This window comes from Populus trichocarpa, chromosome 7 (genome assembly GCF_000002775.5).
Source record: "Populus trichocarpa isolate Nisqually-1 chromosome 7, P.trichocarpa_v4.1, whole genome shotgun sequence".
Taxonomy (NCBI): Eukaryota; Viridiplantae; Streptophyta; class Magnoliopsida; order Malpighiales; family Salicaceae; genus Populus; species Populus trichocarpa.
In genome coordinates, this window is record NC_037291.2 from 7875899 (window position 1) to 7893685 (window position 17787).

Below are 17787 nucleotides of genomic sequence, written 5' to 3' on the forward strand. Positions count from 1 at the left end.
AGATAACATCCAAAAACCCCCCAAGTTGCATATCATCTAGCATAAAAATCTGACTTGAACCTTACTCGTGGGATCGACCCCTTGCTTGCTTTATATTATCTAGTGTGTTGTGTTTTAAGTTAGGGTAATTAATTTGTGCGACCGCGACATCGCAACACCATCCCAACAACAATTTCAATAATTTTTGGTGGAAAGAACAAAATCTTGTAGTTGCTTAAAAGTGAACAATATTTTCACTAGAAGTGAAAATATTTTTCTAAGACATTTAAGTTTTGTTAATTATTGGTAGTTGCTCAAAAAGTTTATGTTAAAATAGGGTTTATATCGAAAAGTCCTTAACACAAAGATCAAAATGAATCCTTATAAGTATAACTAGCATATTGGCCCGCACACCGCAGCAAGTCAATAACAATTTTTATTTCAAATATAAAAAAATATGAAGCATGATTTTAAGTGTCTCAAGTTTGGCTGCGGAGCCAGACCCAATATCCTTGGATCCGACGTAAGAGTTAAATCTAATGCTATTGGGTTTGTTGACGAGCCAAACCCAATAGCCTTGGGTGTGGCTTATTGGGTCTGTCATCATATCAAAATAATATAAAACATTAAAAAAAATATTAATTTGAAGTAAAGAAAAAAATTTAAAAAATTTAAATTTTTTTAAAAGCATTTTTAAAATGTAAAAACAAACATGCTTTAATAAGAAAATTCAACCCAACCTGAAATGACAAAAAAATATCATCACCCAATTTTTGTACAATAAAAAAAAGTTACATTAATTTATTTCCTCTTTATAGTATGAAAAAATTCAATAAGAGAGAAGAAAAAAAATTTAAAGAGGAAAAAAAATAAAATTGAAAATATCTTAAAAGGAAAAAAATTAAAGGGAAAGAAATTAGTTGCTTGTGTATTGGACGTTGCTCTGCTATATGTTATTAATGGTGCTACTATAGAAAATACTTTATTTGAAGATGATGATGGTGCAAATAGATTCCGTGCTTTTAACCCAACTCAAACATTATTATATTTAATTTTTTCTATTGACCTGCTGCGGAGTGCGGACCAATATGCTAGTTATTATATTATCACGTAATAATTATTTTTTAAAAAAACATTTAGTGAGATAATATTTTTTTAATATTAATTTTTATATCATCATATCAAAATAATACACAAATATAAAAAAAATATTAATTTGAATTAAAAAAATAAAAAAAATTAATTTTTTTTAAAACATTTTTGAAATGCAAAAATAAACATGCTTTAATAAGAAAATTTAACCCAACTTCAAATGAAAAAAAAATTATCATCACTCAACTTTTATATAACATGAAGAAAATCACATCAATTTTTTTTAACTATATATATATATATATATATATATAAATAATAAAAAAATATTTGATGGCTACAAAGTTAAACCCAATAACATTGCCTCCGGCTACTTAACCAAATTCAATAGCATGTAATCCACAGTATAACGAGCTAATGTACACAATATTGAATAATGTTTTTCAACACTTTTTAAAGTACAGTATAATTTGGTAAAAAAAAAAAAGAAGGAAAAACAGAGAGAGAGAAACACCACTGTCGCACTTCGATCTGTCTAATTTGATCTCCAAAATTTTTTAACAAAAATCTCACTCTCTCACCTGATCAGAAAAATCGAAACCCTAATTTCTCTCTCTCCCCATATCAATTTTTTTTCATAAATCTAATTCCTTTTTGCCACTCTCAGTGGATCAACAACAAAAACTTGATCACTAACATTAACAAACAAACCCTAACTCTTTGGTTTTTTAGTAATTTAATTCATGGCAACCCTCACTAACTCGAACACGATCACCATCACCGCAGCCGATCACTCTCCTCGCCATACAATTGCCGCCGATAGCATCAGCAACAGCAATCAGGTGGGCAGTCCCCAATCGCAGCGGGTATCCGGTAAGCAGGTTTCTCCTCCATGGACACGAATCGTGCGTGGTGTTGAATCGGAATCTTCTTCTAATGCTTCAACGGAGGCGGAGCAAGCGGCTGCAGTTTTCGTGGCGGAGAAAGAGAGTGTGGAGAGTGAGAATAATGTGAGCAAGAGACCGGTATGGAACAAGCCATCTACGGCTAGTAATGGTCTTGTAGAGATTGGGAGTGTTATGGGGGCTGATTCTTGGCCTGATTTATCTGAGTCAGCTGCTAGGGTTTCTTCTTTGACAAAATCATCTGCGGATTCTTTGAAAGGTTTATTATTTGATGGATCATCATCTTCTGTCTCTGTTTCCCAGGTTTGATAGAGATTAATTTTATTTCATTTGGTCGATAAAATGGAATATTTGTTAATTTAATGCATTTTATTTTTGTATTAGTTGATTGAATGCAATATTTTGATTTTATTTGTTTTGATCGTATGGTAAAATCTTTTTGATAATGTAGTTGAGATTAGAGTGTAAAGTTTCAAAAAGAACATTTATGTAAAGAGACCGTTTTTTCTTTTGCTATTTACTTGTTTATATTAATCGATGCATTTGAATTTGTAGGGTCCAAAACATAACAAAAAAATATATATATATAGTTCTAAGAAAAGAGTGAAAGATGAAAAATGTATTGGGGTATTTTCTTGAATTCTTGGCATGGGTGCAAGATATATTGTTTTTCTTATATTTATTAGTTGTCTACTAAGATTAACATAGTGTATTAAGTTTTATAAACAAAACTATTGTAAAATGGGAGTGTACCAGTTAATCTCTCTTAATTCAGCTGTATCAACTAAAACAAGAAAATTTCTCTCCCTTTTTTTTTTCCCTTAAAATGAGCTTGGCTATTTTGGGAAAGGATGGGGACAAAAAATGTATTATTGGATTTGCTTGCTTAAAATTTTGGTATAGTGGGTAGAAAAAACAAACATCAAAGTAAGGTTTATCTGATTGATCATCCCGTCTCAATTTTGCGGGTTCTGGGAAACTTAATCGAAACAGGGCGTATTTGGTTATCTAAATTTTAATCAAATGGGATAAGTGGGAATGATAGGATTATCTGTCTTTTTCTTAGCGTAGTATAAATTCTTGGAAAGAAAGTTAATACTCAGGAGAGAGTTTTTAGGTGCCTGATTAGTCATCTTAATTTTGCTGCATTGTTGAATCTGTAGATACCAAAACAATAGCTACAACAACTAAGCATTAATCCCAAACTAGCCGGGGACACCAAAACAACGTACTTGGGTATTTCTCAATCAACTTGGGGTTATTGATTTATAAACTTAATATGAATGAGTGTGTTTTCTTCCTTCTTAACTAAAAAAGTAAATGGAAGACTCGTGGTTCTCTCTGAATTCAGCAATGAAATGAAGGGTTTCCATACTTAATGCTTACTCATTTCAATTACCAGATTGCTCATACATGGGTGCATGTTTAATATATGTTGTTTATTTAATGTAGGGAACTGAGACTGCATCCTCATCTTCACAGAAACAAGTTAACAATACTGCAAACCCTAATTCAACTCCAAACAATGCAGTACCAGCATGCCAGAAATCAATGAAGTGTAATGGCGTTAACACAGCTTCTAATGGTGGCACTCATTCACCAGGATCACAGAGCGCAGCAGGGGAAGGACATTTAAATAACTCTTCTTCTAGGGATCACGCACAAAAGAGTTCCCAATCCCGTGGCTCTAATGATCATCCTCAACAGCAGCGCACTTCATTTAGGAACCGTAATGGTGGGCTACATTCTCGAGGAGATGGTTCTCACCATCACAGTTATGGTGGCAGGCGAAATGATCTAGATCTTGCAAATCATGATTGGAATGCTCATCGAAATTTTAGCAGGGATGGTCACATGCAGCCATTACCAAGAGTTGCCCCAAGGCATATGAGGCATCCACCACCGCCTCCACCATCACCTGCTACCTCTCCGTTTATTGCTCCCCCACCAGTGCGGCCTTTTGGCCTTGTGGGTTTCCCTGGTAAACCACATCTGTTTACAGTTATGTTGTGGCTAATACATGGGTCTGCTCTAATATCCCAATCTGTTTTCAGATATGGGATTGCCGTTGTATTATGTTTCTCCACATCCAGGTTCTATGAGAGGTGTGCCTATTATTGCAGCTCCAGTACCATCTCATACTGTTCTTTTCCCTTCAGATCCTCAGTTGCACATTAGGATATTGCATCAGATAGATTATTATTTCAGGTGCTTCTTTGGTGTTCTGCTTTTTTATATCTTTGGTATTTTGCTTTTGTACACATGTTCCTGTAGTTTATTTGTGTCAGGACAATGAAGTTTATTGGGAAGTTAACTACAATTGCTCCTCAAAAATGTTTGTTGCAGTAATGAAAATCTAGTCAAAGATATATACTTGCGGAGGAACATGGATGATCAAGGCTGGGTGCCTATTAAATTAATAGCAAGCTTCAACAAAGTGAGTTTTTTTTGGGTAGTCATGGTATTTATTTATTTATATGATGAATTTTTCTCTCGTGTTTATAGCTATGCTTGATAAATGCTTCCTAATTATCCAAATATGCCCTTTATTTTTATTTTTTTTCATTTTGGATATCTTGGTTTCTGTTGTGACAGACTGACAGTTAATAGCGGTGTAAGGTTTTTACTGCTAGCATTTCAGACTAGGATTTTGATGCGTATTAACTAGAGCATGCATATTAAGGTCATGTCTTTTTTATCAATGATGAATTATCACATTGAATAAGCTAAAGCTTGAAGTTGTTTCTAGAAACTTCTTTTATTCCAATGAAGTATTTTTTCTTGTGTGATTTACTTGCCATGTTTTGGAGTATCAATGTGCCTTTTTTCTGTTTTTGTAGACATGCTCTTTGCATTAGTAGTTATGATTCTTTAGGAGTCTGGATTATGTTCTTTTCAGTGTCATGGTTGTTTAAATACGGTGTTCCACCTTTGTTTTTTCTCCTGTTCTTTTTTCTGCATTTACAGGTTGAGAAGAACTATTAGAATATCTACTTTGTAGCTGATTAATTGGTTTTTCCTAATATTATTCTGTTATCTATTTTCTTTTGAGAGTTGATATTGTTTAAGATTTATGTTTGATCTTGTACGTGCTGCATGGTTGGTCCTTTTTTCCCTCGGTTTTACTATTATATTATTGATTAAGTACCAATGTTGTGGGCCATGAGTTACTATTAGCTGAAAATCCAGATGTAGGTAGATATGAATTAGATAATATGTCAAAGTATCTTGTAGGAATGTCAAATTAATTTCCACTGAAATTTCACTAGGATGGATGAATGGTGATGCAGGACAACTTTTTGTGATTTATGTCTTACTAGGATTTTGTGGTGGATTAGGGCATGGAAGATAGGGATTTCAAGGTTTAAATTTAAGAAGAAAGGATTTGGGAGTTTATAAATTGAAACTAAAGAAATATAAGGGATATATGGGGTTTGATTGCTGAAAGTAATAGGTTTGCTAGTGGCACCTTTGTAGGTTTTCTAAGAGTCACACCTAGGAGGACTAAAATGTACTAAAGGCTCTTAGGAGTTATCACTAAGATGATTATTTCATACAACCATAAAGCATATAGGTGAAAAATTTGTTCATAAACTCAAATTCTTCGTTCAATGATTACATGCTTTTATATAGAGTTCCTAGTACTCCAAGTTCAACAAGGACATAGATTCCTATATAGGAAAAACCTACTTAATTAAGGACTATGAATGGACTAAAACATATAATAAAAGCAACGTCCTAGAAAATTTCAAGCATGTTTGGAAGTTACAAAAGTATATATCAGTGTTGTCAAAAGGCATTGATGCGCATGCCTAGGTGCTCCAGGTGAGGCCCCAACACCTTTATTAGCCTTAGGTGTTGGATTTCAATGAAGTGCTACCTAGGCGAGCGGCTTGTGAGTGGGTGCAAGGTGTTAAGGCTAGTGTTTGCTTGAATTTCATAATTTTTTGTTGGATTTTTCTTCTTTTTTTTTTACTTATTTATGTTATGGCCTATTTGCCCATTTTTTTTAATTTACCACAAGAAACAACTTAGGGTTATTTTTGTAGAAAACAAAGATTAGGGTAAATTTGTTTTAAAAAAATCATTAAAGTGGGAGACAAATAGACAATGAATGACACTTAGGCTCTGTTTGGGCGCGTTTCCAAAAATTTTGATTTTATTTTTTTTGCTAAAAATAATTTTGTTTTATGTTTTCAGGTGTGCTGATGTCAAAAATGATTTTAAAAAAAATAAAAAAACATTGTTTTGATGCATTTCTAAGCGAAAAACACTTTGAACCGCTACCACTACCACAATCCCAAACAAGCTAAGAGAAACACCAGCCACACTCTTTTTTTTCAACAATTGGATTCGGAGACCAACACATCTGTTCAAGTGCAGTATGGTTTGAGAGATGAGGATTTGGATTGTAATCATGAAATGGAGGATATGGTGGATTCAAGTGAAGGAGAGGAAAGCATGGATGAAGATGCTTTTGAAAATTTTATGAATATCGATGATGATATTTAGTTTTACTTTTTAATCTATTTGGCTACTTACTCCATAGAATTATCTTATTTTGTTTTAAGGGTGAAAAATATAACTTTATATGACTATGTTATGGTATTTTATATTTTCTTTTGATTTTCTATTGATCTACTCTTAAGTGGAAAGATACATATTTTAGATTTATATAATATAATATAATATAATATTACATAAATATATTTTTTAATTTATAGCATATTGCCTTGGTTCATTCAGGCGAGTGCCTAGCGCCTCGGGCATTTTACAGGCATGACGTCTTTAGCCATTCACAACACTGGTATATATCAAAATACTAAAAAAATACAATAATTTTGCTTTTTTTTCCTTGTCATCTGCATCAAATGGAAAAGACAGCTTTGTATTCATCAACTTGTAATTACATTGGTGTACGTGCAATGATGGAAATTTTCGTTGATAAATAACCCCAACAATGGAACTATACAGTAATGATTTTTCTTTTTTCACAAAATCTTCTCTCTTTTTCCAAAATATGAGTGCTGCAGTACATGAGGACTTTGCATTGTGGGAGGGTTTGGGGAGAGTCATAAACAGTGCTTCTCCCCGTCTCTGCAGCGTGGCTGTTGCAATTTGAGCTCATAGCCTTCAGGTTACAATAGAACAATCTTACTTTTGCATGGAGGCCCACCTTATTATTCTGTATTTTCTGAATTGATGCTGTCAATGATAGTGAGCAAGGTGTGCATGTACTTGATGCAATCAACCAGAGAAATGTCTGTTAGTTAAATAATTTTGTCTAGATAAATAGAGCTTGATTATTGGATGTGCATCCAAAACCTTCTTGTCCATAGCAATGGCCATTACATTTGTTTCTCATTTTTTGGCTGTTGTCTTGGGATATGTTGTAATGAAGATTCATTTGTCTGTTAGATAAAAATGTATTTTTGATTTGTTACAACTTATATGCAATATCATATTGACTTTGATTTATTTACATTTCTTAATGTAATATCTTACAGAAGCAATGCAGATTTAATTGCAAAGTTTTCCATTGCTTTACATATGCTTCTTTCTCTGAGTTTCTGCATTATCAGGATATAAATTTTAATGCCCATAATTTGTGATTGAAGTAGTTATTTGCTGCTTAGGTTCATGCCTAATTAGTACCAATTGTCAGTTCAGTGCTTAAGATGATGTTAAATGAAAATCTGTTTTCATTGGGATGTTGACGATATAAGTTTAGTCTTTAGGAGTGATGGTTTTCTTACTTGATTTAATGGCATTCTTCATGACGGCACTTTCAGATCTAGTCATATATTGTGAAATAAACATGAATATTTATTCCATGCAATGCCGTGATTGCTTCCATGAGCATAGGATCTATTGGGATTTAGGTCAGGACTACATGCTGTGTTTCCTTCATTGTTCTCGTATGTTGTCTTTTAAATTACTTTTGAGGGTTTCTGATATCTCTATTGCTATGTCAAGCTTGTCAGCATGTGCACTGTTTGGTTGTTTCCTATCTTTGTATGCTTGTGTGTGTAGCTATAAAATGAAATGCTAAACAAGAAATCTTGTCTTCAAGCTGCATTTATTTAATTAGTAGGAAGTATACAGATTTTGAGTTTTACCCCTTTCAAGACATCGAAAGAAATTGATGAATGATTTATTAATTGCTGTGCAAGTCACAGTGACTTGATTTTGCTACTGTATTTCATATGCTATTAACATGAAGACACTATCTTCCTGTGGCTTATGGTTCAGGTTTCTCTTTTGACTGACAATATCCATGTTATACTGGATGCTATAAGAACTTCTAGTGTCGTCGAAGTGCAGGTGACTTTTTCTGTACTTAATTGATATCTGCTATTGTTGAAATTTGCTAATTACAAAATAATGTTTTTGTTCTTTCACATCCTAACTAGTTTCTGGTCCTCAATTCCAAACCCTTTCAAATGTAGAAGCCTACTCAGATGCACATGCCAAGTTTATCACATTTTAATAATGTGGTGTATGTTGTAGCTTCTGTAATTCCATTTTCCTGTTCCTTGTGTTTTAGGGTGAGAAGGTAAGGAAGCGAAATGATTGGATGAGGTGGATCATGACAACTCCTGTTCAGTTTCCTAATGTTTCAAGCCCTCAGTATGGTGAGAAGTCTGGACATGACATGTTGGCAGCCCATGTCCAAGGCATCTCTTCGCAGGAGATGACTACTGGCCACATCAAAGCAAGGAGTCAAGTAGATATTCATTCTGAAGCTTTTCTTGGTAGATCATTGTCTGGGGATTTGAATAGCCAGTCACAGCTATCTAGCAGCAAAGGAATAGATGAAATAAGGTTTCATGGAGGTTTGAATCTTCCCAGTTCAGCAAGAAATTAAAGTGAAATGTGGATCAAGCATTTTACTTGAATGGACTCATGGAGGAAGATGGGGACTGAGGGGAAGAATGCCCTGCATTTTTGTTGAAGGTAGTGGGTCTTGCCTTGGCACAGTGAACACGGTTTCCTTTGTGGAAAATAGGAAGCAAATTAGATGGGGATAAAGGGAGAAAAAAACTAAGAAACTTTTATGACTTTGAGCTGGTAGCATGAGTTCATTGGTATGCATGTTTTTATGGGGGTGTTCCTTTTTATGCCATAATTATTTGTGGTGGCATGATGTTGCTGTTTTTAACAGGGGGGATTTTGGTTTTACTTCCCCTTACTGCCCCTCAGCTACTTTTTAAAAATCTTTGGGGTCAGATTACCTCCCAACTCCAGGAGGAAAACATGATTTTTGACTGATGGCACAAAGTACATGCTTGATGTGTGTCTGCGTACATGATGGGGGAGGGTGAATGCCTTTTGCAGGATGCTGAAGCTCATGCAACGTCTACTATTGCTCTATTTTTGGTCGCAGGGTGTCCTTCTGATTATTCCCATTTGTCACACATGTTATATTTAGAGTTAAACATTTATATGTATACCTTCTTCTTCCAACCGTCTGAAGATTTCACTTCATAAAGTGGTCTTCCAATCCTGAAGCCGTTGAGATATCCAGAGTCGGACTAGACATGGTTGGTATTAGATGCTTATATATGACTTTAAGATTGTGGAATTTGACGTGTTCCGGTTTTCGGATTGAACCTTTTTATTTGTTTATTATTATTTATTGGGAGGATTAATAAAATCGTGGCAGTGCCCTGGGTTTATTTGCTTGATGTTTTGTGTTTTAATTATTTTATCGTCCAATATAAAAGTATAATTGAAATGAGCTGGAGTTTTGGTTAACTTTGTGGTATGCCTGTTTGCCTCAGAATTTTGTTCAGCACGTCAATGACACTGGCAACTAAAATGTCGGAGAGGGTCTTTTGGGGATTTCAATGGAATGAACTTCATGGAGTTAAACATGGTGTCTTAGATGACTGCCTCTGTTGATTAGATCAGTTGTCGTATCAATTGATTTCGTTGAGAGCCATTGAATTCAGTTTTATGGAAGTTATGTGGACTCTGTAATATTTTGAGAATAAGCAGTTTAGAGCACAGAAAATACTTACAGGTTATGATAGTGTTGGGCTGTTATTTTTACATGTTAGCTGAAATACTAATAGACAATCATTTGGAACACAGAAAACACTTCCTTGGGTAACAGTGTTTGCTGCAATCTGGAAAACCTATTATGGTGATTTGTTAGCGTGGATGCTTGCAAGGAATCTTCGTGTAATTTTTGGCCACTAGTCAATACGAATGGAACTACTAATCGGCTATATATTAGACTATGAAACAAGTTGATGAAGATTAGTCATGGTTTCCTTCAATTCTGGCCTCAATTCCCCTCTCCAGTTACTAGGAACCGGGCGTCTCCCCTTAAAAGTTAAAAAAAAAAAAAAAAAAAAACTGAAAAACCATGGGAATTGGGATGTGTTAGAAATCCTGTCTGTGAGCATTTTTATCTGCCCCTGCATCTATCTATCTATATATTTCTAAATTTCGAGCTTTTGGGTTCATAGTTGAAAATTCTTTCTCAGATTGGGTGTTAAGCACGGTGGTAGGGTCACCCGCAATATTACAAAGTGTTGCAATTAGGTTTGAATTTTACTTTCAAAATGCCTACCAGTCTTGTGATATTGAGAAATCGAATTAAGCTAAAATTTTATAAAAATATCTAAGACACATGAAACTATATTATGATAAAATTTCAAGTTAATTGGAGTTCGAGAATATACTATTTAAATTGATTGAAGTTGATGTTTTTATTTTAGCAGATTCATCAACAAAACATTTTTTCTTGGTTATTTTCAGCACAATCAATCCAGACTTATAATGAGTTAATTTTAAATAAAAAAAATTAAATGAGATTTATTTAGGCTCTAAACTTATGTATGAGTTTGAGCTACTAGAATTTGTAATATGGCTTGAATTTATTGAAGAATTAGAGTAAAGAATTTCAACTTCCACGAAGATTTGATGTGGTAGCATTTAAGGGATCTTTCTTTTGATTTTTTTTTTTTTTTGCAGGTATTCCTAGCACACCAAGAAAATCAAGAGGAGGCAATATAAAAAAGGAAATTCTAGCAATTAAAACAAAAGTTTCGACCAAAACACTACTCAGGAGAGTTTAGAAATTTTGGCTACACAAAGAAATTAAAACATAAAAACTTTGTTTTCATTATTTTATTTTATTTATTTGATGTTGAATAATTGTTTTTAATTTGAGTTTGTTCTATTCCATTAGATATTGTTTAAAAATTTATTTTATTATTAAATTTATATTAATTCATTTCTAGTTTGAGCTTATTTTATAATTCATTATGATTATTTAGATGAGACTACATAATATTTTTGTAATTGTAAATTTTGGTAGCTTGGTGATAATAAATATGAATTTTTTTTTGATTGTTTGTAGTAAAATATTATTTCTTTGTTGGGACAAAGTTAATACATTTGATATATCAAATATTAACTGACTCCGTGGAATTAATAGTATATTTTGGTTATTTTTGGATTTAAATTTATTTTAATACCTTTTATTTTTTAGTAGAAGGTTATCTTCTGATGATCCTATCAAACAAGATTGTATTTTAACTTAGTTGAGGTTGCTTTAGCATGAAATCAATCCGCATCACAAAGTAAAATTGAAACACTTTGCGTGGATTTGGTTAGTTCAACTGGAAGTGGGCATAGCACATGAAAAAAAGCTGGTAGAAATGGGAAATGCTAGCTTCTTTGTGAGGATTCGGTGCTGCTGTGCCCGTGCCCGTGCCTATCCTTGCTTAGCTTGCCCGTCACTTTTTAATAGGACCCGCCAATTACACCACCCATTGGCATTGTCAGTCTAAAGCACTTCCTACCTGTTAATAACCCACGGTTCGTATTGGTTCACTGTGGATTATAGCCTTGAAATGGACGAACATCACCAAGAGATCGAAGAAAGAATCAGAATCTGATGAACATTATTTGTCTTCCACTGAAATGCTCAGATATAGATGCCTGACGGGTTAGATCCTAATAGATGAAGTGTCCTCTATCTATGAGGCAGGACTGAACTTTAAAAGTTCGGAAAGAATGAACTAGAGTTTTTTTTATTTATTTTTTTTAAAAATTAGTATAGTGGAAAAAAGAATTTGCCAAAATAGTATAGTTTGAAAGATTAGTTTTTTAATTATTAGTTTAAAAAAAATAATCTTTCAAACTATGCTATTTTGGCAAATTCTTTTTTCCACTATACTAATTTTTTTAAAAAAACTATATCATAATAAAAAAATATAGTTTAAAATTTATTTAGAAAAATAACACAAATTAGAGAATTTAAGATGATACATGTGACTTGTGAATCTTTTAAAAAAAATTGGTGTGATTTTAACATTTAAATTTAAAACATAAATCAAACTTTAATTTTATACAAGAAAAAGTACTCTAATCTTATACAAACTTTATTAGTAAAAAAAGTTATGTTTGATATAAGATATGATTAAAACTGATTTGAAGAAGAGAAAATTACAGCAATTTAATTTAGATAAGATAGTGTGCATCTATATGTATTATTAATAATATATATTTTTTTAAATGACAGTATAATTGACGTGAAAAAAAATAGTATAAAGAGTCTAAAAATTGCTGGCTTTCATTGTGTATATTTGTTATTAATGCTACACAACAACGTTCTTTGTCAACGATGATCCTAATTGATGCAGAAGAGGATATACTAGGCTAAATTCCTTGTCTTCTCTTCGTGGGATTAAAGAGGAGTTTCAGATTTTTTATTATTTTTTACTGGAATAATATAATAATATTTTTGCTTCTATACCTACAAAATTTAAAATAAGCTTTCATGGCGTCGAGGTCTTTTAAGTAATGATACATTTGCCATTACTAAATAGAGTATGGACAAATAAGTATTTTTCTATCTTGATTATACGGTAAAACAACTTAAATTTACAAAATTTAATTTGTATGCAGATTTGTCCAATAATCATTTAATTTGACTCTGAACCTGTATTGTCTTTCCTTATAATCGGATATAACTGGGCTTCCAATTTTGTCCAAAATTCTAGATTGGTTCCTCCATGTATTTGAAACCCTTTTCAGCTTGCTCTTACCAAGTTGTCGATCTTTTTTTTTTCATTTTCAATCAATTTTTTTTTTGCTTTCATTTCAAAATAAAATGATAATTTTAGAGAAAACTCAAAATTAGGTTATGACAATTGCCCTCTTTTTACAATACTCATGACAGAAAGTCCGATAAGGGGCTTTAGATAGTAACCTTGTAAAGAAGAAAAGAAGAGAGATTGCAGTTTTACTAGGTCAAGAAATGGCCAAACCTTCCAAAAGTGTTAGAAATGAGAGCTCAAAAGTGCACTCAGGAAGAAAAGAGATAGGGTCTGAAAGAGCACTATATGATGTATAAGGTTTTGGAAGTGCACTTGAAAGAAAAAAGATAAGGCATAATAGCATAATATCTGATGGATGAGGGCTAGAAAGCGCACTCGAAAGGAAAGAGATAGAGCCTGAAAGCACACCATCTGATGGATAAGGGCCTAAAAGTGCACTTAGACTATTTCAAAGATATTGTCTTTAAAAACCTTGCTACTTCAAAAGAGCAAAAGCCCTGTTGTGCTCAGAATCTTGCTAGTTTCTTTTTGCTGGAGAAGTTCGAGTCTGTCAAGGCTCTTTTCATGGACTCCCTGCAAAGGTCAAAATGCAATGCGTTGTGATCAATATGCATGTTTTTTTTACCTAAGAAATATAGGTCCCCTTTCTTCATGGACTTTGTCATTTAAATCTTTAATCCTCATGGCAAACTTTCATGGCTTTTTTGCTTTTGCTTACTTACATCGTGAACTCGACCTCTAAGAAAGAGATGTTCATCTTAACGAGTTCAGATGATATCAACATACCTTGTTATTTGAAGACCCTTATCTCAAAGATACATGACTTGTTCCATGATGGCTTTCCTCAAAAGTTATTGGAGAATTTGAGCATCTTTACTTCCATTCTATGTTTTCCCAGAAGAGAAATTATGGAGCCAACTCATGTTTCTTGAGTTGCCTCTAGCCTGATCATGCCCCCAAGTATTTTATCTGATTTTGTTTGTTTTGAGTTTTCTTAGGGATGATGCCATATGAGAGAGGGTTTGGTCATTTACAAGGGGTTTCGTGAGAGTTGAAATTTTTTGTTTATTGGTGAAAATATGAAGTGACCTTCTGTTTCACATTTTATTGGTCAGAAGAGTTCAAGTTTTGACTTGAGGGTCTTAGAGGAAAGAACAAGTCTTCAAAGCGTTCATTTTACTTGTATGAATAATGAAGCATAATCGAAGTTTCTTGAAAAGCTTGTTTAGTATAGGAAAGCATTTTTTACCAATCTAGATTGCATATCTTTGATTAGAAAGGGCTTGATTGGGCATGAAACGTTGGCTTTGGCTCTTGACTATGAAAAAAAGGGTATTTGTAGGCTCAAAAGGTGTTTTAGAGATCTCGAGACTAAGGATCACTAATGCTTGTTCCAAGACAAATTTTTTGGTCAAGGGATTCCTAGACCTTACTATGACATTGCAAAATGGTTTGCCGTGTCCCTAGTGTCAAGCTTGGACTTCTTGTATTTGTTTTATTTATTTGGTTTTTAGCATTATCAATATATTTGCTATTTTGCATGACATGCTCAAACTATTTGAATTATTTGAATTTCTTCATGCCCCCAGCTTTGTTTGGGCATATTTGATCATTAAGGATCATTTTGTATATTTTTGTAGTCAGATTGCTTTTCTATTCCTTGCACCTGCCACTAGTGTAGGGTGTGATCTTAGTCAAGGTTCATTCTCAAGAAACCTAATAGGTTCAATGGGGATTGCAAGAGATATTTTTGAGTTTTGTGAAAGGATTATCAAAGATGATATTTTTTCATGTCAAACACATGCGTTTAGGATCAATAAGCTTTTCTTTCCTTCATTGTGATTAATTTGAACATGCAAAATGATTTCTCATTATGATTATGAATTATTATTCATTCGGCTACAACTCAACTTCAAAGTTATTTTGTGATGTTTGGTTTGTTTTTCATATTCTTAAGTGTTTGGTCTCCTCACTACGAGATCACTTGAATTCCTAAAACTTGCTTGTTAAAAACAAATAGCAATTTAACTTCTGCATTTATAGTAAAAACTTTGATTTCATAAAAACCTTGGTGAAAACATGAAAACAAATTTTTTAAGCTTATAAGATCATGTAGAGTTTTTAGAAAAAAAGAAAAATACACCAAAGAATTTTTAGCCAAACTTCAATTTCTATTGATTAATAGTCAAAGTACATCAGGCATAATACTTTTTACAATATCAGAGTTTATAGGTCTAGGCAAATCATCCTCATCCATCTTGGTTAAAATTAAAGCTTCTAAAAAAAAAAAAAAAGCTTTCTTTACCACGTATAGTCCTTCATAGTTCAATGTCTATTTACTCTGATATTCTCCAAAATCTTCTTCAATACCATGCCTCCTTCTTTAAACAATTTTGGCATGACCTTCTTGTTATATACCTTAGCCATTCTTCTTTGGTACAATTAGTGATGACAAATGGTTGTCAGTCTTTTTTCACTAATCAGATTCAACTGCTTAAATTTCAACTTTACCTACCCTAACTTTTCTAGTTCAAAATCCATTAGAACCTTAATGATGGAATTTCAACTTTTAAAGGTGTCACTATAGAAGTTCTGACTATGGTGCAGTATGCATTAAGTGTGTATACAAGCATCCCATTTCAATATTTGTAAGTGACCACCATTTTTTGGATGATTTTTTTGAGATTTTTATTGTCTGCCTCAACAGCACCATTCATCTTGGGCTTTAGGGGGAAGAATTAAGATGCTTAATCTTCCATTTAATGTAGACCTCAACAATTAGCTTTCCATTGAAATTTTAAGCGTTGTCAGTTACTAATTTTGCTGGCACACTGTAGCAACAAATCAAATCTTTTTCAATGAACCTCTTGACTATCTTTTGTGTCACATGCATGTAAGAGCTGACCTCTACCCATTTAGTAAAGTAGTCAATGACCACCAAGATGAATCTATGCCCATTTATGGCCTTCAGATTTATTAGTCCTATAACATTAAATCCCCACATATCAAAAGGCCAAGGTGAGATCATATTAAATAACAATGTTGGAGGTGTATTTATCTTATCACCATGTATCTGAAACTTATGGCATTTTCTGACATGGTCTAAACAATCCTTCTTCATGGTTAATCAGAAGTACCTAGATCTTTGCATTTGCCTTGCCATCGTATGCCTGTTAGCATAAGTGGCACAAATTCCTTAATGGATTTCCTGTAATGCTTGCATAACCTCCTTTTCATTCAGACACTTAAGTAAAGTCCTATCAAACAACCTCTTATATAGAACATCTTCATCCAAGTAATAATCCATGACCATTCTCCTTAAAATCTTTTCATTCATTCATCTTTAAGGCTCCTAAAGGATATTTTCGTTGTTGGATAAGCCTTTTGATGTCATTGTACCATGGTTTTCCATCTAGTTACTCTTCTAATGAACAACAATGAACTTGGAGATTTTTGATTTCGATACTTATTGGTTGGATCTTGCTCATAATATTGATCGGTGTCATCAAAGCTAGGGTTGCCAAATTGTCAGCAAACCAATTCTTATCTTTGCTCATGTGAGTGAATTCTATCTCCTTGAACTCATTAGCTAACTTCAAGAGATAACCCTTATATGACTTCAACTTCTCACCTTTTATTTGCTATTCTCCTTTCACCTGATAGATAATTAGCAGTGAATCTCTTAAACATCAAGCTTTTAATTTTTAGCTCCAAGCAGCTTTTAAACCGATGATGCAAGCTTCATACTCGGTTGTGTTATTGTTGTATCCAAACCACAACCTGACTAAAATAGGGTACTACTTATTTTTTGGGGAAATTATCACTACTCCAGCCTCTTGTCCTGGTATATTCACTATTGCATCAAAGTACATGGTTCACCAGTCATTCATCTTACCATTATCCTCAGCTATTAGCACTTCCTCACCAGGAAGGCCAAAATTCAACACCTCGTAATCTTCCAAAGCATGACCTGCTAGGTGGTCAACAACCACACTTTCTTTTACAACCTTTCTTGTCATATAAACAATGTTGTATTCCATCAACAACACTTACCACCTTGTTATCCTACTTGACTGGTAAGGATTTTCATAGATGTACTTGAGCGAACCTAGTTTTGAGATCAACCAGGTCATGTAGTATAACATATATTGTCTGAGCCTTTTTGCACTCCGCATTAGAGCGCAACATAGCCTTTCAATTGTTGTATACCGAGACTCATAGTCATTGAACTTCTTGCTCAAGTAGTAAATAACTTGTTCTTTCCTCCCCGACTCATCATGCTGGCCTAAAACGCATCCCAAAGCTGTTTCTGTCACTATTAAATATAAGTAGTAAATAGCTTGTTCTTTCCTCTTCTACTCATCATGTTGGCCCAAAACGAATCCTAAAGTTGTTTATGTCACTATTAAATATAAGATTAAGGGTCTTTGTGGTATAGAAGGGAATATTAATGATGGGTTTTGCAAATACCTTTGGATCTTGTCAAATGCTTCATAGCAATCACTGTCTAATATCCTAGGATGTTTTTTTCTAACCAAATGGAAAATCAACTCACATGTTATCATGAGCTGAGATATGAATCGGGCTTTATGATATGATTTGGCCTATGGTTCGACATTAAGTTATTCATGATAGGGATTCAGTTGAGAGCTTGGATTAGAGGGGAAAACCATTCAGCCAAATGGGGTGTTTTTCCTTATATTTTAGCTTGTATTCCATTCAGCTATGTTGGG

The 17787-nt window shown here is 33.4% G+C and overlaps 1 protein-coding gene across 3 annotated transcripts; it reads left to right on the forward strand.

The window, feature by feature from the left end:
* Nucleotides 1–1536: 1536 nt before the first annotated feature.
* On the forward strand, nt 1537–9664 carry LOC7462584 (la-related protein 1C). 3 transcript variants are annotated; one of them, XM_002310664.4, is made up of 6 exons: nt 1539–2279; nt 3429–3957; nt 4031–4184; nt 4323–4413; nt 8229–8300; nt 8524–9664. In XM_002310664.4, the coding sequence occupies exons 1-6, from the start codon at nt 1815–1817 to the stop codon at nt 8842–8844; spliced, it is 1632 nt and encodes a 543-aa protein (XP_002310700.2). In that variant the 5' UTR covers nt 1539–1814; the 3' UTR covers nt 8845–9664. The 3 variants fall into 3 exon arrangements, with proteins under 3 accessions (XP_052310457.1, XP_052310458.1, XP_002310700.2); XM_052454497.1 differs by having other exon boundaries at nt 1537–2279; nt 3429–4081; XM_052454498.1 differs by lacking the exon at nt 8229–8300 and having other exon boundaries at nt 1538–2279.
* Nucleotides 9665–17787: the final 8123 nt, after the last annotated feature.